This window comes from Haemaphysalis longicornis, unplaced genomic scaffold (genome assembly GCF_048455015.1).
Source record: "Haemaphysalis longicornis isolate Haplotype H1 unplaced genomic scaffold, Haemaphysalis longicornis Haplotype H1 scaffold_10, whole genome shotgun sequence".
NCBI lineage: Eukaryota > Metazoa > Arthropoda > Arachnida > Ixodida > Ixodidae > Haemaphysalis > Haemaphysalis longicornis.
This window is the reverse complement of record NW_027526204.1, coordinates 57,844,419-57,871,216: the sequence shown is the minus strand read 5'-3', so window position 1 is coordinate 57,871,216 and position 26,798 is coordinate 57,844,419. Positions and strand designations below refer to the sequence as shown.

General features: G+C 45.4%; 1 protein-coding gene and 1 long non-coding RNA gene across 2 annotated transcripts; one reads left to right on the top strand and one right to left on the bottom strand.

The window, feature by feature from the left end:
• The first annotated feature begins 352 nt into the window (after positions 1-352).
• Positions 353-5,950, top strand: LOC144159854 (uncharacterized). Its single transcript, XM_077691518.1, has 7 exons — positions 353-381; positions 2,536-2,645; positions 2,711-2,761; positions 3,222-3,556; positions 3,628-4,307; positions 5,259-5,281; positions 5,925-5,950. Exons 1-7 carry the CDS (start codon positions 353-355, stop codon positions 5,948-5,950), a joined length of 1,254 nt encoding a protein of 417 aa, XP_077547644.1.
• Positions 5,951-12,396: 6,446 nt separating this feature from the next.
• On the bottom strand, positions 12,397-17,334 carry LOC144157744 (uncharacterized). Its single transcript, XR_013319845.1, has 4 exons — positions 17,242-17,334; positions 16,710-16,742; positions 14,656-14,736; positions 12,397-12,584 (listed from the first exon to the last, which is right to left on the bottom strand). It is a non-coding gene; the product is annotated as an uncharacterized LOC144157744 (long non-coding RNA).
• Between the last annotated feature and the right edge of the window lie 9,464 nt (positions 17,335-26,798).

The window sequence follows — 26,798 nt, the reverse complement described above, 5'->3', positions numbered from 1 at the left end:
TAAACTAAGAATTTGGCCAACTATGTGCCCTTCATAAGCAAGAGCACTACAATAACGTAATGAAAACCTGGAATTGTCACGGAAATCCTAAGGTCCTTGAAAATTGCGGCATCGCTTGTGTTGTCTTTACCACATGTCGCTGAAGCCGTGCAGAGAAGCCACACATGTGTTAGGAAATTTAGAACCTACTCATTTTAACAGATTCACATGGTCCGAAAATGACTAAGTTCATGAATTTAACTTCACTTCAGGCTTAGTTTGCAATTGCTTCTTTTTTTTCACTGAACATAACTGGCCACACACCCAGAGAATGGTATTGAAGGGGCACTGGTTGTACAGTGGGGCCGATACCATGACTCGTACACGCTCTCTAGTAGCAAGGTGAGGGAAAGACTTTACTTTCATAAAGCAGGTTGCAGAGCACACTCCTTGCAGTTAGTGCTGCGCATAACTCACTTGGGGCAAACATTTCCAGTTTGGCACAGTTAAAAAAAAATTTATGGTTGCTTTCTGGCTACGAGGAGCCACTGTATTCCTCCATCGCCCTGTTACAAGAGTGTGCTATTGTAAAAAGTTCTGAAGCATTACTTATTGCAACATGCAGGGAAGCCAGCATACTTGATGGACTGCTCGCATCCAGACTGGGTACCAAGCTTGCGTATGGGCTGTGAAGTAAAGCCAACAGCTCTTTCAGAAACAAGGTACGTGTACTTATGCAAATCCTACTGGGCAATGTTTAAAGTGAAATAAAAAAGCAGTGTCTCTATATTGCACTAACAACAATAGTGATGATCACCTTCAACGTGTGGCTGTCTTTCACATCAGTTTCCAAGAGTTAGTAGAAAAACCAAAGGGGCTCTTTCCAGCTTATGTTGCAATTGCACAATAATGAATGCAGAGCGCTGTTTCACTAAGCCTTCAAATGACATGCAGTAGTGTGTAGTATTATGCTGAGAGACTACCACAGTTTGGGTGACTGCAATGTATGTGGAGAACGTTAGCAGTTGCTGCAGTGCTAATGTTCCAGCACAGGAAAGGTCAAGTCAGCTCTTATTACTAATGCACAGGGTAACGCTGATGGGGCAAAAGTAACGCCCTCACAAGAAAAAGAAAAAGGAAGCTGGGAAATTTACATTAGTAGGAGGCCTCTATGCATTGCTGTCCACACATTGGTGTTAGACAAAGAATTTGTTTTATCAAGCAGTTTACTTTCATATGCAGAACACTGTACTTTTTCATGTGTTTTAAAAAGGGGTTCCACTTTTACTATGGGTATGTGTGTGGTTGTGACACCGCACACACATTCTCCTCATCGTGGAAATATTTCTTCCCGATAAAGCTGGTGCAGTTTTAGCATTGTTATCTCCCTTATCCTGCAAAATTTTTTTGTCTCGACATTAAAGGCCAACTACACTCAAATTTCACCTCTGCCAAATTTACTTTGAACATACAGTTCGCACCACTGAACCAACTGGGACATGACTGGGACAGATAGCTCCATCGCAGGTGGATCGTGCAAACAGCCAGGAAGCTGAAGTGGCATTGCAGCCAGCCCTGTGCCTTGTACGCTTAGCATGGCCAGTGCATAAGGTGTTGACCCCTGCTTCCCCATGGACCTATTACTGTGTAAACTATCGTTGTAGCTGCGTACAATGAGCCATGCTCATGGACTACCTGGAGCTGGAGCAAAACAAAGCCACGACAACCTGAAATAGCTATTTTATCACACTAGCCAGCCTTGTTTACTCGTTTTAGATTTTTTTTTCAAGGCAAACACAAAAGGTTTGGTTATCCTCCATCACACACTCTGGCTGCTTCACTGTGGATTTGCAGCCTTCAGGATGTCACTTTGTCTGCTGGTACTGGTGCTACATACCCTACAGTCGTCAGATCTCGATTCAAGAGTGTGCTAAAGAGAATGCAGTGCAGGGGCTAATCTGTAAAAGCAAGGAATGGAATTCCATTTACCGTAACTTACTTAATATATGAAACCGTGCACACATACGTAACTTGAAGTGGCCTGAAATAGGAAAATCAGATCCAAAATACGTGGAGCCCTTGTGCTACTTTGTTTAGCCGAATCAATCTTTTCCAAGGAAATATAAACAAGGAGATGTGGCCCCCACTAAATTAACTTTATTGAGACCTGTCAATCTTTGTTTCGCTCCACTGGCTTTTTGAGACAAGCCTAGGTGAAATGAATTTACACAATGAGCTTAGTTATTGGTTTTTAAAACAGCCTGTGTTTCTATCAAATTGCTGCATGTTCTTTTTTCTTGAGATGCACCAAACTGAACCAATGTGCTTCAAGGTGCTTGGCTACAGGATGGACACTTGTCGTGCATTCTGATTGCGTTAGAACGTGTTTTCTTGCTCTGTAAACTGAGTCACAAAGGGGGGCACCAAGATAGTATGAAAGGTAAAGGTGCAGAGTGGTCCACCGGCACAAGCGGCCGCGGCCTCATTTTTCTTAATCCGGCCTTAAAAATTTTGACACCTTGGCACCTTTCACTGGCATTTTCCTTTTCCTTTCAGACTTGGTGAGCAGTCCACAAGTGCAATTGGCGGAGTGCACACCTCCAGCAGCACTGTGCTGCAGCCACTTGACACCAACCGGATGACCGGAACGTCTGCCAACGACTCTGGTAAAAGAACTGCCTGTATCTCCTTGCTTTCCTTCCCATACCAAATGCCTGCTATTTTTCCACAGGCATCTCATTGGAACAACTTGTGGATATTGATTTTTCCACGGCCACTATCGGTGAGTCTTATTTTGCGTGCATGATTTTCAACCGGTCATACATGCATCCATGTAAGCAGACACAGTAGCACTGTCGGCTGCTTTGTAGTTGGAGTGCATCATGTAGTGGTAGTGAAAAATGTTCCTCTGCTTGCAGATGACCATGTCGAGGCATTAAGCGTTCTGCCCAGACCACACTCACCTCCTGATCTGAGTAAGTATGATAACATTCATATAAGTAAAAACAAGCTATGTGCTCTCAGAAATGGATTTAAAAAAAATAAAACAACTGTTATGTTGGTATACCACTTTGTTCCAGGCTTAAGAGGCAGTGAAGCCCAGCCAGACACTGTGTGTACAGCTGGTGCAGGAATAAACACCGTGTCCGGTAAGGAGCTCCGAATTAGTCATCACACGCCACACAATAGTTCGACTTAAAGAACTGAAAATGGCACGCAAAGTGATTTGTGCCCTCTTTCAGACACGCAGGAAACCGGTACACAAACGGATTTGACCGCTGACTGCATTGACCACCTCGTAACAGAGAATGCCGCATTGAGGAAAGCGCTCCAGTACACAGTGGGGCGTGTGAACTTGCTCCAAATGACAGAGGACTCGCTGGCATCCGACGACAGGCGGATCAAGTTCTACACTGGACTGCGAACCTATGCCATCCTGCTTACCCTGTTCAACTTCTTGGAACGGGGCATTTCTCATGGGTCGAGGAACTCCCTGAGCAAGTTCCAGGAGTTCATGCTGACCCTCATCAGGTTGAGGCTTGGAGTGCCCATCCAGGACCTGGCGTTCCGATTTGGTGTAAGATGGAACCTAGAAACCACCCCGTGGCATGAAACTGGCTTGTTTTTTTTTCTCTCTCTCTCTTTTAGGTAAGTCAACCCACAGCCTCGCGAATCTTCGAGCGTTGGATCAACGTCATGCATGTACGCCTCCATCGCCTCGTACGTTGGCCAGAGCGTGAAGAACTTCGCAAGACCATGCCAGTCTCATTTCGCAAGGCATTCAAAAATCATGTTGCCGTAATTATTGATTGTTTTGAGATATTTCTGGAGCGGCCCTCTTCCATTCTTCCTAGAGCGCAAACATGGTCGCGTTATAAGCACCATAATACTGCCAAGTACCTAATTGGAATTGCGCCGCAAGGTGCAGTCACTTTCATTTCCGAGGGTTGGGGAGGTCGGACCAGCGACAAGCGCCTTACCGAGTCTTGCGGCATCTTAAATAACCTTGTACCAGGTGACACAGTGTTGGCTGACAGAGGATTCACAATAGGTGATGCTGTTGGCATCCACTCAGCCAAGCTAGAAATGCCGGCTTTCACTAGGGGGAAATCGCAGTTATCGGCTTGGGACGTCCAAAAAACTCGAAAATTGGCTAATGTTCGCATTCACGTAGAACGGGTGATTGGGCTACTTAGAGGACGATACCGAATTCTGTCAAGCACTATTCCAATTGATCTCGTGACTGTGAAGCACAACGAGAGGCTCACCCAGCTAGACAAAATTGTAGCTGTGTGCGCAGCTCTAGCAAATCTAAGCCAGTCAGTTGTGCCATTCGAATAGGCATTTTCTAGCAAGCCGTGTGCATCAGTTTGGCTGAGACAACAATGTCTAGCAGTTTCCCTTATTGTGTGGGAAATAGGTGGGTGAGGCACGCCGTAGTGGAAGGCTCCGGATTAATTTTGGCCACCTGGGGCAAGAAGGTGGGGGGGGGGATCTTTAACGTGCGCCGAAATCTCGCAGACACGGGCGTTTTTGCTTTTCGCCTCTGTCAGAAAAGTGGCTGGGAATCGAACCTGCAATGTCCTTGGGCCCAGCAGCAGAACACCTTAGCCACACAGAAGAGGATGGAATGGGAATGGCCGCAATGAAATGCCAATACTGGGCAACAGTGAAAAGAGCAGCAGGCATCCAATGCCACTGGTTAGAAGGCGAACGTGACCATTAAGACAGCCAGGATGCAACGCATGGTTAGTGTGGTGTGTAACGGGTGTGCAAAAAATGTTGTGTGGTGGGCATCTAAAATCGCCGCAAACCATGTGTATTTATTGGAAGTATGATTTAGGGACTACCGAGCGATGGGCATAACAGCACAATGCACAGGCTACTGTACCAGGTAGTGCAATTCCTGATGATTGACTTATTGATGCAATTTTTTGTTTCGCTGTAGTATCTAAATGCACAGATGTTTTGGTTTTCATTGTGTGATTTGCGGTTATGTTCTGTCATGAAGATTTTAGCCCTGGTCATCTGTATGAATGCACTCTTCTGTTCAAACAGAACATTATGAGGATTTTGCTCCTGTAGACATGAAAAGCTGTTTCCTGGACTGTTGACCGACGATTTACCTCATTTCTTGGCGGTGAAAGTTTTGATGTGCCGTAATGTGTAAAATAAGCCCTCTGAATTTTCCATAATGTGAAAGTGATGCTATTCCACGCAGTGAATGGCAGCACCCATTGCGAGCTTAAAGCAATGGGAGTCTAGATGAAGACATCAAGCCTAATTTTGAACTGTTACGCTCGTGATTTTGATTCCAATGGTTTAGATAGGTTATTTTTTGTCAGTTGTTACACCACTGTCCAGTTTATGCTGCTGCTCTAGTAAACGTTCTTCAGCTTAGTTCTGTGTCTTCACGAAAAATACAGGGTGTTTGTAATGCTGCCCAATGTCAGTATTTCTTTCCCTTTTTTGTCCAAACTGACATTGATGATTGTCGTCGTAGTATGCAAGTTTTAAAGAGTTGTTAATGTTTTGTGCAAAAAAAATTGTGCATCTTAGTTTGTGACGTGAGGGGTCTCAAACTCGCATCAGTGAGCAAGCAAGCCACAGTCAAGAATTTCAGTCCCGCATGGGAAGGTTGCAATGCAGTAAAGGCTGGGGGGAGGGGGGTGCAACAAATTGTCACCTAATGCTGCCGTTCGAACGAAACAAGTCCTTTCCCACACATTGTAAATATGCTTGGTCATTTCTGTATGGAATTTGGTGTCACCATTCGAGAAACATATCAGTACTGATCTCCAGGATGACTAAAATCTAGGCACTGATATTTGTTTTACGGTGATCCTTTAATACATCAAAAGGTCAAAAAAAAAATCAGAAGGTCTGCAGGCCACATGTGGCCCGGGTGTTTCACACCCTTGCTTTAGATTAATTGTGCACAACAGGGCATGGCTATGTGTATCAATCGTAACACAAAGAATGGAAGGTTACAAGTGGAAGCACCCGCACACAAAAACAGAATGGAATGGGAAAAAATGGTGTTTCCGTGTTTTAGATGTGGAGTGTCTTATGCTCGGGGGTATGTCACTTGTTGACCGGTGGCGACCATCCGCACCATCTGTGCATGCGCTCCTCTCCTCCTCTCCTACCGTCTGCACGCGCTCCTCCTCCGTTTGTTTCAGCTCTCTCGCGCGCATGCGCGGCTCTCTCTCTCGTAGTCTCCTCTCCTACAGCTGTGAATATAAAGGGGAGCGCGCGTTCAGTGCTGCGCTTGCTTCGCTTGACTCCGTGCTTCTTCAGATGCAGTAGGATGGAAGCAACAGTCCCGTCAGCGAGTGCGCTGACGCAATTAAACATAACGGAAACGCAAACGGAACCCCCATGACGCTCCGCATCCTACTCATGGTTCCCTTCGGGGAGATGGGTGTAATTTTTTTTTGTACCCCAGCAAGGCTCCTTGTCTCTGTTTAGCTCCAAGTAGTAGTGCAGAAGTGACAACAGAGAATCGGCAGACTGCATCAGTGCTCCTGTGACCTACTGCAAACTATCACTAATATTTAACTGATGGGTAATTAAATTGTGAACTGTTGGGTTGTGTTTTATTGATATGTAATAAAATGTTTCTTGATAGACATGTTCTCATCATGCCATTTTTAATAGTGTCCCAAGCTGCTGTTAGCAGTTGCCCTAGGTGTAAGTAAAACAAGTTAACTTAACAAGCCTTGCTGCTGATGCCCGGAAACACCAATGTTAAGCTTTGGTGGTGCACAAAGAAGATGGGTTGGTAAGCTAGTTGGTATTGCATAATGAAAAGTGGATCTTACAAAGCAATATGAACAAAGGCAGGACAAAGCACTGAACTGTAACTGATTGTTTATTCAAGGAATAAACATACCAATGTGATTACAACCAATGAAAAGGCTAAAAGCACACCGAAACCAACACGTCATCTCGCCCCTTCCCTGCTACATAGCAAGGTTTCGATACTCGATTTCTTTTTTTTGGGAGTGTAACTGAAGGGTCTCTAATGCATGTATTATTAAACATTCAATTTCAAGTACGCCTATCAATTCATGTGTGAACTTTTCCTTTTCTAAGCAATGAACGCACTTCCCAAAAAGTGGAACACAAGCGCAACTTTTCGCAGTGTGACAAAATGTGGCCCAATAATTCAATGAAGTCCTTGTGCTCGCTGTACAGATCACCATTTCATAACAGTTGAATTAGCCAAAATGAAGGCGATAGCCATGAGTTATCATTTCCTGGCCAGAAACCACGTCTCGCAAAAAATATTCTAGCACATGAAGAGCATGACCAAAATGTTTTTTTAATATTCTAGCACATTAAAAGCATGACCAAAATGTTTTTTTTTTTTTTCATTTTCCACAGTCATTGTAAATTCAAATAGCAGTAGCTGGAAAGGCACCTAAATGCACATAAAAGGGCACCAGTCGGCCTCGCTATTTATTTCTGAATATTTCTGTAGATCAGTTTCGAAGTGTGCTAGACACCATCACTGTATTTAAACCTACTGCTGCTCACGGATGCCGCAAAAAACGGCACTCTTGAGGCTTGCCCCGCAGGACGCACACCAGCTCTGTGAGGGCGCCGTATTTCTTTTCTAGCAGCTGCATACGCCTGCAATGAAAGAGAAAGGAAAAAAAAACGGGGTAAAGAGCGGGGTGAAGCAGAAAGGCACAATTAGTTTTTCTAAACCAAGCAAAAGCTACAAGTTTTGTCCGGAGACTGAAATGGCAGTTCTGCTGCCCCTAAAAACACATAATAGTAAGTTTCGCTAAGCGCTGCTGGCGCAAAACAACAGCTTGAGACGACGTTCGTTTCCGGACGGCGTGATCGAACAGCAATTTCTTTAAAAGATAGCGGCCTCAAAAGTGCGCAGGATAGAAGTACCCGAGGTTTTGACCTTTAACTGATGCTCGCCGGTTTTCTCACTCCACCCAAGGACAATCGAAACACAGGGCTTCATGCCCTGCGCTGAGATTGACAGAAGTAAATTGATCGCTGCATGCGATCCAATCACCGCACGAGAAAAAACAAAAAGAAAACACGTTGCTGCTTATGTTCAGCCCAACAAACGGCTTCCCTCAAGATGGCACGGGCGACACATTGGCACTGGGTTTCTCGTGCACTAAATGTTTCACACTCAGCAAAACAACTCACCTGTGACATTAGAGCGCGGCGGCTGGCCATCAGCTGATCTGCGGCGGCGACTTGATACGCGTCTGGCGATGGTAGATCGCACTGTACTCAACAGTACTTAGCGTCGAGTTATTACTTTACGTTCAGTGGGCATCAGTTTGGAAATGATGCAGTTCATGCTGACAAACGACCAATGCGCTAACGATGCAACCTTTGCGCCCCGACCGACTCGCACTCGCTCTTAGGTGTGCGCAGAGGCTGGGGTTGAATTGCAGATAAGGTCACACTCATGAGCGGAACCATGAATTTTCGCGTAACCAACGCTATCGCGGCGCAACAGACTATCAAGCCACTCGCACACGCCTTGCACGAAAACACAAGCTCATATCGCGGACCGCGACCTGCCTAGCCGCCATGAAGGCACGGAGGAGAAGAGGAGGGCCTGATCTGCGGGCCGTGCGCACAACGTCGCCTAGCAACAGACGCTTGGCCACAGATATGGCGGCGCACGCATGGTGGCCTGTATGTATGTGAATACGCTCTATACGCTATAAGGGGCACCTCAGTGGAAGGCTCCAGAATAATTCTGAGCACGTGGACATCTTTAGAGCACACACACGCTTAACACACACGCTTTTTTTTACTTTTTGCCTCCATCAGAAAAATCTGCCGTGGTCAAAATAGAACCCGCAACCTTGGGCTTAGCTGTATGTTTAGCCCCCCAGTCGCTGCGGCAGGTTAAAGAACGCACAGTATTGTAAGGTCACTCCGTACGTGCGTGCTACAGCCACCGGGCCAGACGTTTTAAGATATTTAACATCTATCAAACTTCTGTTTATTAGAGGTGGTTTCCTTGCGTCCATAAAACAGAATTTACAGGGCTTCACACACAATTCGGGATCATAGGGTAAGATATCCTGCTTTTCACTCTCCCCATAAAGCTAGAAAAATGTATGGCAGCCTTTCACAGTGCAATAAAACTCATTTTGCCATTTCTGTATAAAATTATTCTGAAGAGATAAGGAAATTCGCAATGTCTACCTCGTAGACATTCAGAAAAAATGGAATGCTAAACTTAAATGAAACGTAAAATTAACTTACATAAACGTGACTGCCATGTGCTTTTCTATTGCGAAAAATTACTTGAAACGTTGGTGAGTATTTAGTTAATTAAAGTGACGAGCAGTTCACGGGGAAAGTGACGAGAAAAAGTAAAATAAAATCTACACCAATCAGTTGGTCAAGGAAAGTGATGTCGATTGTAATTTGAGGCACAATGAATGGTATTACAAAACATAAGACAAGGTGGTAACAAGAACAAGGACTGCAACACGGTGTTTGATGAGAAGGAAAACAAGACTGTCTCCCACACTATCTTCCTTTCCCGCTCTCTCTCTCTCTCTCTCTCTCTCACGCACGCACACACACACGCACACACACAGACGTAACGTGCTTTCGCGTTTGGGTTCCTACAATGTCTTCAAGTTGCTTGACATCACTGCTGTTCATGGAATAACACCCAGCGAACTTGTAGCAATGACCGTCTTCGACTATCAGTTCCAGATTTACCGCTATGATCGCGCGTCTGCGTGCGAGCTTTAAAGGAGTACTGACACGAAAATTTCGTGTTACGTTTTTTTCGCTGCTATGCGTGCCTACCGGCCCACTAATCATAGAATGACCGATTAGACGGTCGAGCGCAGTGTAAACATTAATTTACGGCGTCGTTTATTCGTGCCAGTTTCGGTTTCGACTGAAAAACGCCGAGCGGCCGCCATAACAGGGTGTATCACATGACGTCACCATTCTTGCCGCATCGCTGCCTCTCTGGAAGCGCGCGCGAGCGAGCGCACGCGCGCGCCGAGACCGGCCGAGGTGTTCGCCGTCCCCACAGGCCCGGGCAGCATGACGTCAGTCCCAAAACCATGACGTGTACACACGCCCGAGCAGCGCCCGCCAACCACAGCCAGCGCGTCGGCTTTGTCACGGGAGCCCCGACGTTGGCAGTTTGGGGCAAGTAGCACATGATGTCATGTCGGCCCGCTCTGGGCTTTCTCGTGCGGGCGAAGATTACAATGGATTTTAAATATGTTTCGCTGAACTGTTGCTGTTGAAACTTGCTGGGAGATATCTCCTGAAGAGAGGAAGCGTTTTACATAGTTATCACAGCTTTGAAATTTCGTGTCAGTACTCCTTTAACTACAGCATTATGAATTCTAGAAAGGCCAATCGTCTGAGTGGAGAAACCCACTCGCAGCACCGTTTTCTTCAACGAATGGCACGACCTCTAGATCTCGAGGCAATATCACTGGTTGCTCAAGAGGGTTCTCAGGCGAGTTCTCAGGCTGGTCAGGCGATACCATGCCCTTCAGCGCATTCAATGACGAACGAAATCCAGCGACAGTGCCGTTCGGCGCGCCCGGCGGTGAAGGAATTCTAGCGTCCGCGATCAAAATGGGTACAAACGGCTAACTGCGATAAAAATCGCACACGTGTGGATGTCTCACATCGTCGACCGAACTTACGTCTTTGCGGCGGAGATTTTTAAACGTTCCCAGGGGCTTCCTCGGTTTCCAGACAACGTGGAAGAAGATAGAAGGCACCACAGCCAAATTCAGACGCCTCCTTGTCGAGCACACTTTGCTGCTCGTGCTCGGCAACACTCAAGTCGTGAAGAAAATCTTAGTTCTTGAAATGCGCCGAACAAGGCATGCTGTTCTCAGTGGGGCTCCAATTTGCTCTCTTCGTCGCAGCAACCCAGAGTTGTCGCATGTCGGAAACGCGTGAAAGATGATTCCAGATGTCGCGTAGGTGTTCTCGCACGGGAAAGGTACGCACGTCCTTGGCATCGCGCGATGACTTCTCTGCGTGCGTAAGACGCCCCGTTCCACCGTCAAGCTTTACTCGGGCACGGCTACCATGACAGATACTGAGGTGACGACCAGAGGTCAGTAAGCCTCCTGAGTGTGACGTCACACCGGTAGTTCGATGCAGTGGGGCGACTACTTTGGGCGACAATCCGCTAGGTGCTGTAGGGGCTGGTTTGGCGTGTTTTCGAATGGTTTTATCAAAAATACTGCGCACGTATGGATTTTATGACTAGGTCAGAGGAGACTTTTAGTGTCCGTACTACACGTTGGAACAGAATTTACGCAGGAAAAGTTTCGTAGCAGTTGGCCTTTAAGAAGATCTAAGGAAATAGTGAACATGCCCGGGGATCTCCGTGCGGCTCGAAGGCGACTCTGCATTCCATTTTTAGGCGGAATTGTCACTTGCCTGTAGTAAATTACGCTTCATCACAGATATTGCTTAATTGTTTAGTCATGGTAAGTGTGGGCTAGTTAGTCAAAAGTAGTCAGGAATAAACATGCCAAAAAGGGTCTCTTCAGCTCAGGAGACGAAACCGTAGAGGTAAAAGAAGAAATCTACCTTGGACAGATAGTTAGTGCTGACCCCGACCACGAGAGAGAAATGCGGCGCAGAATAGTTATCGGTTGGTGAACACTCGGCAAGCACTCCCAAATAATGAACAATAAGTTACCTCTGTCCCTCGAAAAGAAAAATCTACAACCAGTACATAATGCCGCTTATTGCATACGGAGCTCAAACTTGGCGCCTTACTAAACAACTTGAAAGCAAACTTAGGTCGGCTCAACGGGCCATGGAACGGATGATGTTAGGAGTAAGACTCACGGACAAGAAACGGGCTACCAGGATCCGAGAACAAGCTAGAGTAGAAGATATCATAATTCAACTAAAGAAAAATAACAGGATGGCAAGTTGGGCGAGTTGGTGCTGATTCATCTCGAAAACAGGCGCGGAAAGATGTAGACTAAGAAGAGAAAAAGAGAAAAAAAAGCGCGTCGTCCTGTGTATTTCTCTTCTTAGTCTACGTCTTTCCGCGCCTGTTTTCGAGATAAAGAAAAATAAATGGGCTTGGGCTCGCCGCGGAGTGAGACGAACCGACAGTCGGTGGACAATTAGTGTGACAAAGCACATTCCAAGAGATGGTTCAAAAGAAGGGGAAGGCCATTAATCCGATGGAGATATCAAATAAAGAAATTAGAGGGTAAACTGTGGACTCGAGCACTGCAGGACATGAGTGGGTGGACGTCAGTGGGAGAGGCCTTTGTCCTGCAGTGGACCTGAGTAGGCGGATGATGATGATGACAGTTATTGCTCTCGCACCATCCAGTCTATATGTTCGACGCTGGCGAGAGGCTGTGGAAGCATAACGACATGACAAGTTTAGGAAATTTTCGGACGCTTTATTGCTTGTCAGACGGGAGCAGCTTCAATAAGCAAGAACAGAGACCAGCTTTTGCATGCTGAACGGTATCTCGCACTGCAGCGCTTCCGTTTCCCTGCTAGCGAGATTTTACACAGAAGCTCGCTCCGGGACTGACTTGCTTGCAGTGAAAGCCTGAGCAGCAGGTATATATGCACTGGAACAAACACAGAAAGCGTAATTTCAAGACGGCCTACTGCATGATCAGCCACTGTTTAAACAATCATTAGGGCGAACCGTGATCAAACAAGTGTTACTTGCGTCGAGAACATATAAAATACAGATTTTGGGGGGCAGCTGAAGCCTCACCATGGGCTCTTTCAATTGCAAACATAAACGTTCGAGCGAAACTATTCCGCGTGCAAGGCGAGCAAAATGCATGCAAAAATTCGCAAAAATTTGAATTCCCTGTGTTTTACGCACCGGGTGTGCATCTGCGGTATGGCAGGATTGCGCTCCCTCGGTGGCTACAAGTCAAGAACTTTGTGCGCGTCCACGGCGCCATCTACTTCTTCGCTCGGAACAGCCTTTCTATTCTTATGTTCAATTTCTCAAAGAAAACAACAACGCTTTTATGCAACTGCACCACTAGCCTGAGGCGTGGAACTTTTTCGGAACGAAGGCTGATAACGAATAAATGAGAACATTATTATTATGTTCTGATTCATTCTCCTCAAGATAGATTATCATAATCACTGTTACTGCAGTTCCACGTATTTTTATCAACAGGAAACCGGGGAAACCGCTAAGCAAATGATGTTGTTCCAATGGTAACTTATGTAAAACAAAGTTCAGTCCGAAGTGCGAAGCCATTTGGCTTCGCACTTCGCAGCACAATATCACCTGTGCTGGCCTTCACATATGCGCGTTTAGGTATGTGTGTGCGTGAGTGCGTGCGTGCGTGCGTGCGTGTGTGTGTGTGTGTGTGTGTGTGTGTGTGTGTGTGTGTGTGTGTGTGTGTGTGTGTGTGTGTGTGTGTGTGTGTGTGTGTTCACAACGTTAAGTGAACGCCAGCAGCGAAGATTGCCAAGACAACCCGCCGCGGTGGCTCTGTGGCTAAGGCGTTGTCCTGCTGAGCCGCGAAAAGCAAAACTGCCCGCGTGTTCGAGATTTCGGGCATGTTAAGATCCCCAGGTGGTCAGAATTAATCTGCAGCCCTCCACTACTGTGCTCCTCATAACGTCTGTAGTCCCGGAGCGTTTAACCACATAATCAATCGATCAATAAATAAGTCAATAAAATACAAAAGTGGAGAAATTGCAAGGTTTCCCTGCTGGTTGGCCGCCACTCCTGCCAATTCATAAACATCCTCAATTCCATGAACGGACGGTCCGGGAGTTAACAAAAAAGGTACCCTGCAACCTAAGTTATCAGATAGGCTCAGGCTACCACCTCCATCCAGCGTTGGAAACAGTTACATTGACATAGATACCAAAGAAAATACACGGCAGCGCAGCTTTTCGGAATTGTAGTTGGCGTGACATTGCACCAGTTTTCTACAGGTTATGTATTGGGATTCCACTAGATGAGTCAGTTTTCTCCACTTACTCGTTTTCATTTGAAGAAATGAACGCTGCTTAATTGAAAAAAAATGAATGAATTTCGTCACTTTGCATTCCTTGGCTTTCTTGACTGCTGACTTTCATTTTGGTGTTTATTCGCAGTAACCATCATTTTCAATTCTGATTCGCCCCATTAATAACGAGAGGCTGGGTTGTGGCAGTCTTGGTGCCATGGGTAGCTTAGCAGAGTCCCCTGCTGATTGTTCACAACTCCAGATACGTCGGACTCGTTCAAATAAAGGGGGGGGGGTAAAAAAGAACGTCCCTTTCTCCGGAGTTGTCAGAGTGGGGGAAGCCACCACTGCCACGTGTAGGAAACAATTAAAATTACATAAGTATCAAAGAAAGTGGAGTACGCGCAGCCGTCCCGGAAGCCCAGTTAGCCATATCTTTCTTATGTCCTGGTTTTTATCCGACACGCGGTAGCATGTCTTTTTCGAATTTATGTCACCTAAAACTAAACGTACATTACAGGAAATATGTTTTGGTTCGATACTCTTTGTCTCCGTTGGTGTTCTTTACTAGTGCCCATCATTTTTGTGTTTATTCAAGGAGCTGTGCTTAATAGAATTCGGATTCTCTACACGCACACGCGAAAGCAGAGATGGAAAGCGCGCCATCTAGCGGTTGCTTGCAGCTTAATACAGCGCGTGTTTTTATTCTCACCGGTTGTCCTCCGCAGCCAGCCACTTCTGCAGCCATTTGAGCCAGAATCAGAATGGCAAAGGCCAATTGGAATCTGAAAACCTGTTTCGGAGTTCACATTAGTTATGCGATTTAGGCGGCAAATTTTATCAGTGCTGAGAATCTTCAAAACTTGTAATGAACCGAAACCAAAATAATTTCGGATGGATTGTTACAAGGAAACTACAAATTGGTGCCGCAAAATATTGCTTTGGGTGTTGTCGTTTACCGGCCACTACACTGTACGGCATTCAAGATACGTGTTTTCTTTGGGTATTTTAAACACGAATTCCGGGTTAATTCACTTGATCCTGAGTAATACTCCCCCTCCCGGGTAACCGGTCTCGTACAGGTTTACTCAGGTTAGCGGATGTAATGTGTTGTTATAAATCTGTCACTTAGATAAACTTCATGCCACAATATTCTGATTAGCAAAAACCTTCTTTGGCACTTTTACAAAGCATGGCAGTCAAAGCTGGCAAATATAAGAACAGAACTGTAAGGTAAGGCACTGTACCAGTCCACTTTTATTTAAAAACGAACGTTATGTTTAAATGTTTTAAAGAACTTATATGCTGACGCATCGCAAGATTTGATTTACTTTACTTTGCTGAACTTCAAAAAAAAAAAAAAAAACACGCTACGGAGTTCCCTCCGATTTCTTTTCTTTCTTCCCAGTTAGCAAATGTTACCCTCCTGCTGTACCCATTTCTTAATGAGAGACTTAATCGTAGCCAGTACATCCGTACTCTCGCAATAAAGCCGTCATATTTCAAGCCTTTTGCCAAGGGAACAGATTTGGCATGGCATTTGAATTGTTTCTTAGCATTTGAAGGTGCTGTCCATTCAATCATATAAGCAAATAAACTCTCTTGTGTCTAATTTTTGTTGCAGGCTACAACGCTCCAAAGAGAAACAATTTATCAAATCTCAAGCGCTGTTAAATTAAACATTCCCCTCGTAATTTGGCGGCATTTTTGTTACCCTGCAATTTTAGTTACTGGCCGTCTTGCGAACTAAAATCGACCAACAAGAATCTAATAGAATATGACCTCGTGTAAAACAGGATGATAAACTCTAAATATGATACAATTGTTCATTAAGACTTCGAAAGCTCTAGAACGAAATCTGGGGAGCCTTTTAATCCTTGGACCGCCGCAAAATAAACGGCTGACTACTACTGTACTCCCCATTACGAAATTGGTACACAGCGAGAGCTGCAAATCTTTTCGGTCACGACGCATATCTGCTGCGTCTTAGAAAGTGATCGCGTTGTCAGCGAACGCACCTCAACGCGCCCTACTGTGCCGTTTTTCGCAGCGCGTCCCCGCCGCCGGGCATGTTGTTGCAAATCGAAATATGAAACTTCCGCGAAAATGTCACGTGATGCGGATCAGCCCCGCTTCGAGGAGGACACCGAAGGACGATGCATGTGCCTCCCGCAGCGCGTGCAAGGATTCTGTGGCGCGGCTTCGGCATACTGCCCTCCCCCTCACACTTTTGCTACACTTTCCTCCTCCGTTTTTCTTCTGTCTTCGGTGTCGGCTTCGTTCACTCGGTTACGAGGCCGGCAACGCCATCAAACCCCGGTAGCGGCGCGATTGAGTGCTGCGCCCTAAAACACCACCGCAACGACCAGAATGTGGTATTCTCACCTTCCATGGATAATACATAACATACCTACGGCTGCAAGCTGAAGGTGCGTATTACGTGTAACATCAAAACAGGGATTGTCTTCGTGCAAGTGTGCCGCGGTGGCGCGGAAACCTGGAGATTACCTATGAATGCCAAGGCAACCTAAATCCACACCGGGCCATTTTCAAATTCTCTGGGCTTGCTTTCGCATCGCATATTAATATGACATCTTTTCAAAGGAAAACCTCTTAAAAGTAGCCGCAGCCACCTTTCCACCGACATGCATCATAAAACTCACGCTCTTTCATCGGTACTCTAACCTAGCAGGTCATCGATGTTGAATGCACAAAGAGAATTCAAAAATGTTTTGAAAAAAAAAATAATCTCAAGCAATGCAGTACCAAGCTGAAAATCCCCATGTTGGATTCCGGAATCTGTAAGCAGAAAAAACACCTAATTACAGTTCATCTGCAACTTTATTAATAAGTAAAAATAACTATTACAGATGTGTTCACGATACATAATTTACTTTGTAGCAACCACACTTTGCGACAGAAAAATGCCAGTTTTCTTTCAGATAAGCTTTGGCTCTTCCGTGCAGAAAAATTGGGGACAGATTCACAGCAAAACTTTCCAGCAGAGGATTTTACGACGCGTATCCGTTTAAAGCCGTAAAAGTAAATGCCAGCTCGTTGGGCGAAGTTTTCTTATAAAGTGTGAAACGCTACGTTTCTTCTCTGTTTCGATATTTAACAATACTTGAAAGACTAAGAATACAGCATGTATGGCCGGCGCCGAATCTCTGAACACAACTTTCTGAACCCTAAGTTTATTACTAGTATGCACCACAGTAACAGTATTTTCAAATAATACACAGAGGTTGGCATTAAACCTGTATTGAGGAACTACAAATAAAATATACTGGGAGCTCACCGCAGGGCCGGATGCCTCGTACAAGATGTGTATGTGGAACAAAGGAGCGCCAACGAATAATACTCAGACGTGTCCACGGGACAGATATAAAGGAGATGGAGCCAATCACAGGCGCAGATCGTCATCACGTGCCTTCACGCAGTTAGCCTGATTTTTCCATCCAATGACAGCTACCGACGCAAGTATTTTGTTTACCATGAGTTGAACGATCAAAAAGAAAGCGTACTATCTCGCCGCCGCAGGCTATAATTGCATTCTGGGAGCCTGCAGAACAAAAGCAATATCTGTGTCACTTTAGAACGCGTTTTATTGAGCGTAGTAGTGCAAGAAAAGGCTCCGTGACGGAACAAATCTTGTTTTCGTTTTAGTCTGTGAAATTCCTCGTTTGTTCTTTTGCCAACACGTGCCAACGTCTGCGACAAAAAGCTCAGCGAAAAAAAAGAACAACAAAAGATTTGATAGGCTTCGTTATGACGGCTCCAAGGACACACTACACTTCGGCAACTAGCTTCAGCTGGACGAATGAGCCGTGTTCATCGGAAGGGCCCACCGGTCTTCCCAGTTGCGAAAGCCAGTGCACCAATTCCACTTTTTTTACCGCAGCCTTTCCCCCTCGCGAGCTCTACCATACTCCTTATCTTTTCTGCTAATGGCACCATCATGCCCGCTTATTTACCTTTACCTGGACTGTCGCTGGGTTCACATCTTTCGCACTACTCTTCGTTCGTTCACGCTGGTTCGGAATGGGAACGTAGACGCTCTGTAAGCCCCATACGGGCGCTGGAAAGGTCACTGCAGTTATCTTTACGTATTGTCTTATGTCCCTTCCAGACAGAACTCTAGAGCGCTTAGCCCGTGCTCTGGGTTCTTTGGGAGGATATTTTAGTTCAAGTGAAAGAGTTACTTTGAAAAACCTGTTTTATTCTCACTATTCCCCATGCCTATTAGGTGAAGACACACGGTTGTATCAGCAGGGCCTTACGGCACGCGCTAATATAATGTTGGATCTGCTTTTAACAAGCCCGTAAGCTGATACAAAGTCAATATTGATCATGAAGTGGGCGACAATCATCAGTTTCATCACTGGAAAGGAAACAACACAGATTGAAAACCTGTGGGACGTCAGGAAGTCTTTCAGGAATGGGCCACCATTGGAGGTGTTATACTTCCATGAGGTTTTACGAAATGCTGAAGTTTTTGTAAAATTCTTACCTTTTCAATTAAAAACGCATTTGGTTGCTCGAATTGAGCGCGGTGAGTTACCGAAGGATATTTCTCTATTTTGAAAGTTAACAATACTGTATTTTGTCTTTATGACCCCTTCCGGGTATCGGCGTTTTCTGAAATAGCGGGGAACGTTTTATTGTTCATTCTATACTCTATTAGCCTTTTATAACCATGCAAATCGAATTCGAACGTGGTACCGCCTGGATAACATAGCCTGCAGCACCAAATATAGAAATTGGTGTGCTGAAATCTTCCTTGGAAAGTCATCATAATCGACAAACCATTGTTCAATAGCTGCTGCTGTAGGTCTTATCTCCGTAGAAAAGACGACATGCAAATTATTTAAACAATTGTTTTGTTTTTCAATAACCTTTGTACCATACACCGAAACCCGAAAACGGATGAAGGGCCACGAATCAACTACGTCACCAGCAATGGAGCTACAGTTATTTTATCTCACAACATCCATGGCAGAAAATCGAGTGTAAACGAATTCAACTACGCAGTATATTCCTAAAACGCTCATTGTCCCCAAAACTTATGGTGACGCAACGCGTTCCGACATTGCTCTCTTATTTTTTTTTTTGCGCTTTTTGCCCGAGTTTGCCTTTCCAATAGTCACTCAAGCATCACCATCATCATATTGAAAAGAGGTCACAAAACCGTGCAATGGCTTTCTGCTTCTGTGGCAACGAGTGGCTTGTTGTAAGTAGAGTAACCAAGCGTGCAGCGGCGATCAGATTGAAGGAAAATCCTAAGCTCAAAAAATAAAACGTCTCTGCCCACGTTACTTCGTTCAGATTTTCGAAACACAAAATCGAAGGCATGAGTTTTAAAGCTGTACATTCTTGAAAAAACTAATAAAAAAACGTCAGTTATTTTGCCTATGTCGCGTACGGGAATGGCTACGCGTTATAGTCTTGTATAAATGCAAATCACGCCGGTCTTACACAAAATCTAGAACAACAGCTGTGCAGATGCCCTCTCCATAACCAGTTTTGCGTGCCCCAAATGCCATAAGAAGACGTGGAAGCAGCATGTAGGGCACTGACGTGGCGCTATTCTGGCCGACGCAGCTGCGAAAGCAACGAGCAGGTAGTGCGGTTGCAAAGCTGCTTTGCTTTCGGAAGCGACCTTTTCGTAATACCAAATAAACCACCTAAATTACTCCAGATTAGCCGCTTCAATGGGTGTTACAAAGTACAATGACGGAAGATTGCTGCTGGCTTGTTCAAAAACCGTGAAAAAATTGAACTGGGTATAATTGTCTGTCTCATAGATGATGCATGTTGATTACGTGTAAAACCTCCCTAGTTTGGAGAAAGTGTTAAAGTAATTAAAACAGATAAACCCGCCAAATACTCGTACTCAGTGTTTGAAAAGCCTACTTGTTATTTCTATGGTTCATTTAAACTCCTTCATGTAATTTTATTACAAAATTTGTTCCCACAATACAAAGCTGCGACTTTCCTTCGAAGTGTTGCTATGGGTATCATCACATTGTTTCTTTGCTCAAATCGAGCACGGCATGGGGATTTGTTTTGGTCAGTGTCAGAAAGCTAGAAATCATGTTTTCGCTGTCTGGAACCGGCGCACGTGCGCCCAAGGTTAGCGAATAATCTCTGTTTGTCAAGAGTGTATCTCGAAGGCACTCCATGCTCGCCCGAAGAGGGCAGGTTATCTTTACAACTAATTTACCTGTCACACAGCTTGTCAAAAATGTGTCACTTGATACACTGCGCATCTGGTGCCGGAACACAGAGTTGAGCCGCAATGACGTTGATGTGAGAGTCACAGCTTAACTATCATTTCGTACCTTGATAAGGTTGATAAATACTATGCACGCCAAAATAACACTGATGATTGGTTGTGTCCTTCTAACTTCCATGAAGGGTGTTTGACGTAATCGAAATAGTCCTGGGCTACTTATGCACCCTTAGCTGATTTTTACCCGAAAGCCAAGGGATTAAAAATCTTTTTGCAATGTTACAGTGCGTTGGCACCTTTTTCTCTGCTTTCGTTACTTCGTCTCTAGGCGACAACTACTTCGACTGACCCCACTTGCCACGACAGCTTCTGCAGCACCGGCTCTCTGTCACTGGCGTGCCTCTTTCTACTCTTGTCCTGTCAAACACATTTTACTCGCAGGACGCACGAGACTTTGTTCGCGCTCTAATAAAAATGATAGTGCACTTGGCTCCTGATCTGGAGATGTCGGTACAAATCCGGTACAAAGTCGGTACAAAGCTGCAAATTCCAATTTATTGTCTCTTCATATTGCCCGCCATTTTGGTACCGTTGTGTTGACGACGAGCCACTTTCCACGTTTTCTGAGACGTGAGGATTTCGCAAAATCTTTATTTCGCAACAAGAAAGATTTGTAACATACAAACAGGGTTTTTATTATTATGAATACTCGGGTATTTTAGCGACTATATTCGACGGCTCATTTATGGGTAACAGATATACGTATCACAAGAAACTCCGAACTACAGCTATATCAAGAGCGAGGCACCGAATAGAATTGAACGAGTTCTTCAAATCAATCAGCAAAAGCGAGACCACCAATATCCGGGTGTTCGACGCTGCAACAGTTGAAACCACCTGGAAACGTGCAGGAAGTTTGACAACGACCCCGATGAAACTCGCTATTTGCCAAAAGAATTGCATGCATTCAGGGACGCAAATGGCCAGAAAACAAGCAATATTGATGTTATTTTAAAAATACGAGAAGAACTTTCTGCGAAAATTGCGCGTTTGTGACCGTGATGCAGGAAAAAATTTCCTAATTACTGAGATCAGCCACATTCAAACTGGCCGTCGCTCTCCTTAAGCGTAGAGGCACGCTAGCTGCTGCAGCCACCTGAAAACGGTGACGGGCACCCACGGCCGGTGGGACAACGGCCTCACCGTTGAGTGCAAGATTCAAAAGGGCCGGGAAGACGAAATTTTGTTCCTTAAAAAGACTGGTTTGTCCCGTTCACAACAATACCGTTTTTTCTACAAAATTCAAAAAATAACAGAGATATTAGAGAAAGTGTGTGAAGCAGCCGCGCGCTTCACTAACCACTTCCCAAAAATGTTTCTATGACGTCAAGCCATCGAGCTGAGTGAAGGAAGCTGAGTGAAGAACTGAAGAATTCAGTTAAGTAAGCCTCTAAGGCGTGTGCAAGAGGTGCAGGAAGCGGTCACACGGCCTACTGAGTTCGCCCGGTTGCACATAGGTTTGCTCAGTTGGGTGCTACTTAGTCTCTTTTTTTCTAATTTATTTGTGATTATTACGTTTATTTAACATGACTATTCTTAATAACCCTTCTTTTTTACTCATTTTCTGTTTCTTGCATACTTAAGCGTCATAAGTGTCCGGAGGTGTGTACATAAATAACAAAAACGGTTTTTGTAAAGCGAAAGTTTTCTTAGTGCGACCGAAGGCGTCTTCTAAAAAATTGAATGCATTTCCCTATAGACCGGTTGGTCGACCAAAAACTCTGATAAGATCTCTCAATACGCGGCGCGTGCCCGAAACCGTGTTTCCATTGTGTCTCAACGGTTACTTCAACATCACAAAAAAGGAACGATTCTAGATAAGGCAATACATGAAGAAGGAGTACCATAGTACACCTTTCTCTTACAAAGCACGTTTTTTATACACTTAATATTGTTCGAAGATGCGGCTGCTTAGTGGGCATCCATTCATCGCATTCGTTCGTCCTTCGCTTGCAATTTGATTCTTCGAAGGTTTGACAATCAATCTGACGCACTTTCAGCGAAGGTTGCGCGCACGTTTTGCGAACGTTTTGATGCCCTTTTGACACAGTTTGGTGTTAGAAAGCTTTCGCGCTTCTCTCCACTTTTTCTGGAAGGAGTTGTAATGTCTTACGTTATCAAGGGAGCCGAATGATCGGCTCCGCGTGGGTGAAACCTAACATGGCGATTGTAGACGGCGGGCGTGTAGTGAAGTTCTCTTTGCAGATTTAAAAGTGCCGGAGCAAGGAGGACAGACGCCACACGGGGCATCGGCGAAGGACAGACTATCGACAATACTTAAGTGGCAATTACCCCAACCCAAAAATGAACACCGAGATACTCTCTCGAGAATAACCTGGAATTCGGAGCAAGACCTTTGAAGACATCGGATCTCTCAAACTTTACGGTCAGGAGATCGCGACACCAGAACTACCGCCGGGCGGTGTGTTTTTTAGCCAGGCCAGGAAAGGGAGGCACGGTTTTTGACCAGCCCCCACTGAAAGGCTTTTTTCTCGCATTCCTTAATAAACATGCAACATTTTTAATCAATTTATTCCAACCTGCGCTCGCGCAACTGTTACTGGTAATTGCAATAAAGTCCGCCTTTTGTCGAACCCCTCCCTGGGTCTGGCAATTTTACGGTGGTAGATTTTTTTTCGCACTGACTCGTTCACCGCCAAACCATCTTCCATTCCCTTTCTTCTCCGCTTAAATTTGTTGTAGGCACTCCGTGGTGTTCTTAAGCAGTTTTTCCTTGAATTTTTGTTTCTTTCTCTATTTTTTACGGCGGCTATACGTAGGTGGTACCGGCCTGCCCGTATGCCTCTTTACTCACTGTCCTCATAGATGAGGCGGCAATGGCAGTCAGAGCAATCGATTAGGGCAAGGCTGACAGAGACGACAAAACTACCGCTGCTGTATTATTTCTTGGTGGAGATACTGCTTTACCAAAGCAATCTAAGCAAACCAAGACATGTGTATAGCTTCGCTGTAAAAATCACAAAATCGAACCAGCCGTGCGCTGCGCCTTTCACGTTCCAAGAAATACACAATTTGCGAAGTTCAGTCTCTTAATCGTATAATGTTATAATATTACACCATTGCCGAAGAGAAGCAAAAACATTAAAACAATAAAATAATGAAACTCATCTGGCTAGTCAAGGCCAAATCTGCCTCTACGAAACTCAAAATAAATACAAGCGGAGTAAGAATGATACGTATTCGTGTCAATTCTGCGAATTTCTGCACATTTTCGCATAAAGCATATCTCACTCATGGGGTGGGGTGGAGTGCATTCGGCAGGCATTCTCAGATAATGAATGGCAACCCACCATTGTACCTGAAGAAGAAAGTGTATGACAGCTGCATCTTACCGGTACTCGCCTACGGGGCAGAAACTTGGAGGCTCACTAAGATGGTTAAACTTAAATTGTGGACGACTCAGAGTGCAATGAAACGGAAGATGATAGTGTACAATTAAGGGACAATAAGAGGGCGAAGTGGGTCAGGGAACAAACGCATGTTAAGGACATATTAGAAGAAATTAAGAAGAAGAAGCGGACGTGGGCTGGGCAGGTAATGTGAAGGCAATATAACTTGATTGTTGGGTTTAACGCACCGACGCAACGCAGGCGATGAGGTGCGCCGTAGTGGAGGGCTCCGGATTAATTTTGACCACCTGGGGATTTTTATCGTGCGGCGAAATCTCGTACACACGGGCGTTTTTGCTTTTCGCCTCCATCAGAAAAGCTGAAGGCAATTTAACTGTAGGTCATTTAAGGTAACAGAGGTGATCCGTAGACAAGGCAAGCGTGGCAGGGGGTTACAGAATGTTAGATGGGCAGATGAGATCACGAAGTTTGCGGGGATCAAATGGCCGCCAATAGCGCAGGACCGGGATAATTGGAGATTACTGGGAAAGGCCTTTGCCCTGCAGTGGGCGTAGATAGGCTGGTGATGATGATATCTCCCCCACTTCCCTCTGGTTGTATAAAGACAGGAGGCCAACGTGAAGTGAAACGAAGTTGCAGCCATAAAAACAGTGACGCCCGACGTGTCCATCACATTCAATACGAATACACCTGCGATGAACACTTTTGATTGAGCCACTGGGAGAAACAGGCAAACTTTTTCATATGGCTCAGCAAAACACAGAAGGGCTAATGCTATTATGCAATAGACATAGTGGACTCAGTGTTGGTTACGAAGTGTAAAGTGTTATACGTGAAGATCTCTTCCCGTCTAACAAAAAATGGAAGTGCATGGTTAGCAACGTAGGACCGCTCTAAACGAAAGGCAATTGTTGGGTGCACTGTGACACCAAGGTCTTGTTCAAGGCATTGCAGTTATATCTTTTTGAAACGCCTGAACGTGATACCCTGTGAGAACAGGTGCACAGCAGCCAAGTGGAAATATTGCTATAGGGAAGCTGTGGCGTGTGCCAGTCGGCTAGCTGTCGTAATTCGCCCCTTGCAGCATAAACAAAAGTGAAGGAAGACACGGATGCATGGTGTGGTAGAGAAACAGAAGGTCTAACTAATTCCCATGAAAGAACAAAAAAAGGAACGAAGGAAGAGCGCCAAATACAATTTAGGAGTAAAACAGCTGTTAATAATTATCGCAAGCTGTCTGTCTGCAAAGCACGTAAGCAGACCTAAGTGCGTCTAGCATATTCATTTAGCTTTTCTTTCACTTCAAACTGCCTCAATAGTGTTCCGTGGTAACTGAAAGGAAATTAAAATGATGAACCTTCACCAGGATCTTGTCATTTTACAATGACCCCTCTAGTGACAGCAAATAAAATGACGGTGTTTTTGATGTGATTGGCAATGCGTTTGACCTACATATTTCCGGAATCTCATCCGCAGGACAGAATTCCGCTCCCAAAAATGAGAGGACGTTTGGTTGTCAAAACAGCGTCACGTTTTGAAACAATCCTGGCATACCTCTATGACACAGAGAACGCGGTGATGATTAGGTGGCCCTGAGCGCACGTGGTTTGTGCCCAGAAAGTGAAAATAATGAGCCTGAACTGTGGGCGCAAAGAAAATTTGCGACATTGTCATGTAGTAAGCAAACTACACTACAAATAATTCTATTTAAAGCAAAAAACAATTTTTACAGGAAGCGGATTTTCGCGACAACTTTGTAACATGATTTCCAATGCTAAAGTATTCTAATATTATTTTGTGTACTTCTGCTCAATGATGTCCTTGTCCTTAGTTAGTACAGTTGCCCATTTACTGCAAATAAAAAAATCTACCGTGCAATTTTTGCGACATTCTTTTGAACAAGCCAACGACAGTTTTCAAACACCGCACTCTCTTTCTCCAAGAGAATCACTATGAGGCGCCTAAACAGTTTGTGCGTTAGTACACCAGGAGTGCTCTCATTCGAGCAACGCTTAGACAGTGCGCTCTAACTTTACATAATCCCCGCTCTCTGATTTGTGGCTCAGTGGCTAAGGCGCTGTGCTGAGCCTGAGGGCAAGGGTTCGGTCCCGTTTGCGGTAGCACCTTTTCAGATGAATGTGAGACAGCGAATACACTTTCTTTATTGAGAAAAACAAATAAATTAAAATGGAGTCTTCTTGGTGGCTTCCGTAGTCCAGGACGCCTTGAGCTCGGGCCGCGTCCACAACCCTCTCGACCAGCTGACGCTGATCCTTGAGGGTTGAGCTGGCCAAGGCTCTCTCCCAAAGCACATGGGTGGGATAGGGATTGGGGCGGGGAAGCGGGGCTTGGTCGCAGCCTCCTACAGTATGATAGCTTGTCCCGGGGGCCTCGCAGAAGTGGCACTGCGGGGGGAAACAGGTAGGAGCCAAAATGTGACTTGTGGTGGGGTGGGGAAAAGTGTTTGTTTGAAGGGCACGTAGGAGTCGCTCCAGATCTCTGGGGAATTGTTTGTGTGCTGGGGGGTAATGCTGCCGCTCTAGTCGGTTGTGTTGCGTGATTTCTGGGTAAGTGACCATCGGGCGCATGCGCTAAGGCTCACTTCCGGCAAGAGTGTCTCGGCGGGATAGCTCTCGAGCCCGGAGATGGGCGGTCTCGTTGCCCGGAACGTGGAAATGAGCGGTGGCCCAGATGATCTTGATGAAATTGTTTGGGGGCGTTCTGCAAGAATATTGAGGGTTGTGCGGTGAATTCTTTAGTTGGTGAAATTTCGGCACGCCTGCTGCGAGTCGCTGATGATGACAGTAGCTGTGGTTTGACTCACGGCGAGGGCGATGGCCGCTTTCTCCGCTTGAAATGGGTTGTGGTGTGATATAGTGAGACTGGTGTGGTGTTGTTTCTTCATTACTGCAACAGCGGTCGTGGCCTGAATCCCGGGTTGTGTGGCAGCATCCGTGTATCCAGTGTCGGATTCGTTTCCGTATCGCTTCGAAATGGCTCTCGCTCTGGCCTCTCGTTTCGCTGCGTGGTGCTCAGGGTGCATGTTGCGTTGTAGAGGGGGAACAACGAGGCATTGACGGATTGTGTGTGGGATGCTTCTTAGGTCAGGAGGTGAATGTTGAAGTGGGACTGAAAGTCCCAGGCGGGAGAGAATGGCTCATCCCGCTTCTGTGGCTCCCGGTCGCACTGTTT

Bases quoted from the DNA above. Each gene is read 5' to 3' on its own strand.
- LOC144159854 (XM_077691518.1), top strand. From the start codon at position 353: ATGACTCGTACACGCTCTCTAGTAGCAAG. The intron at 382-2,535 runs GTGAGGGAAAGA...TTTTCCTTTCAG, and splicing joins ACACGCTCTCTAGTAGCAAG to ACTTGGTGAGCAGTCCACAA. The intron at 5,282-5,924 runs GTGATTTTGATT...TGTGCACAACAG, and splicing joins AATTTTGAACTGTTACGCTC to GGCATGGCTATGTGTATCAA.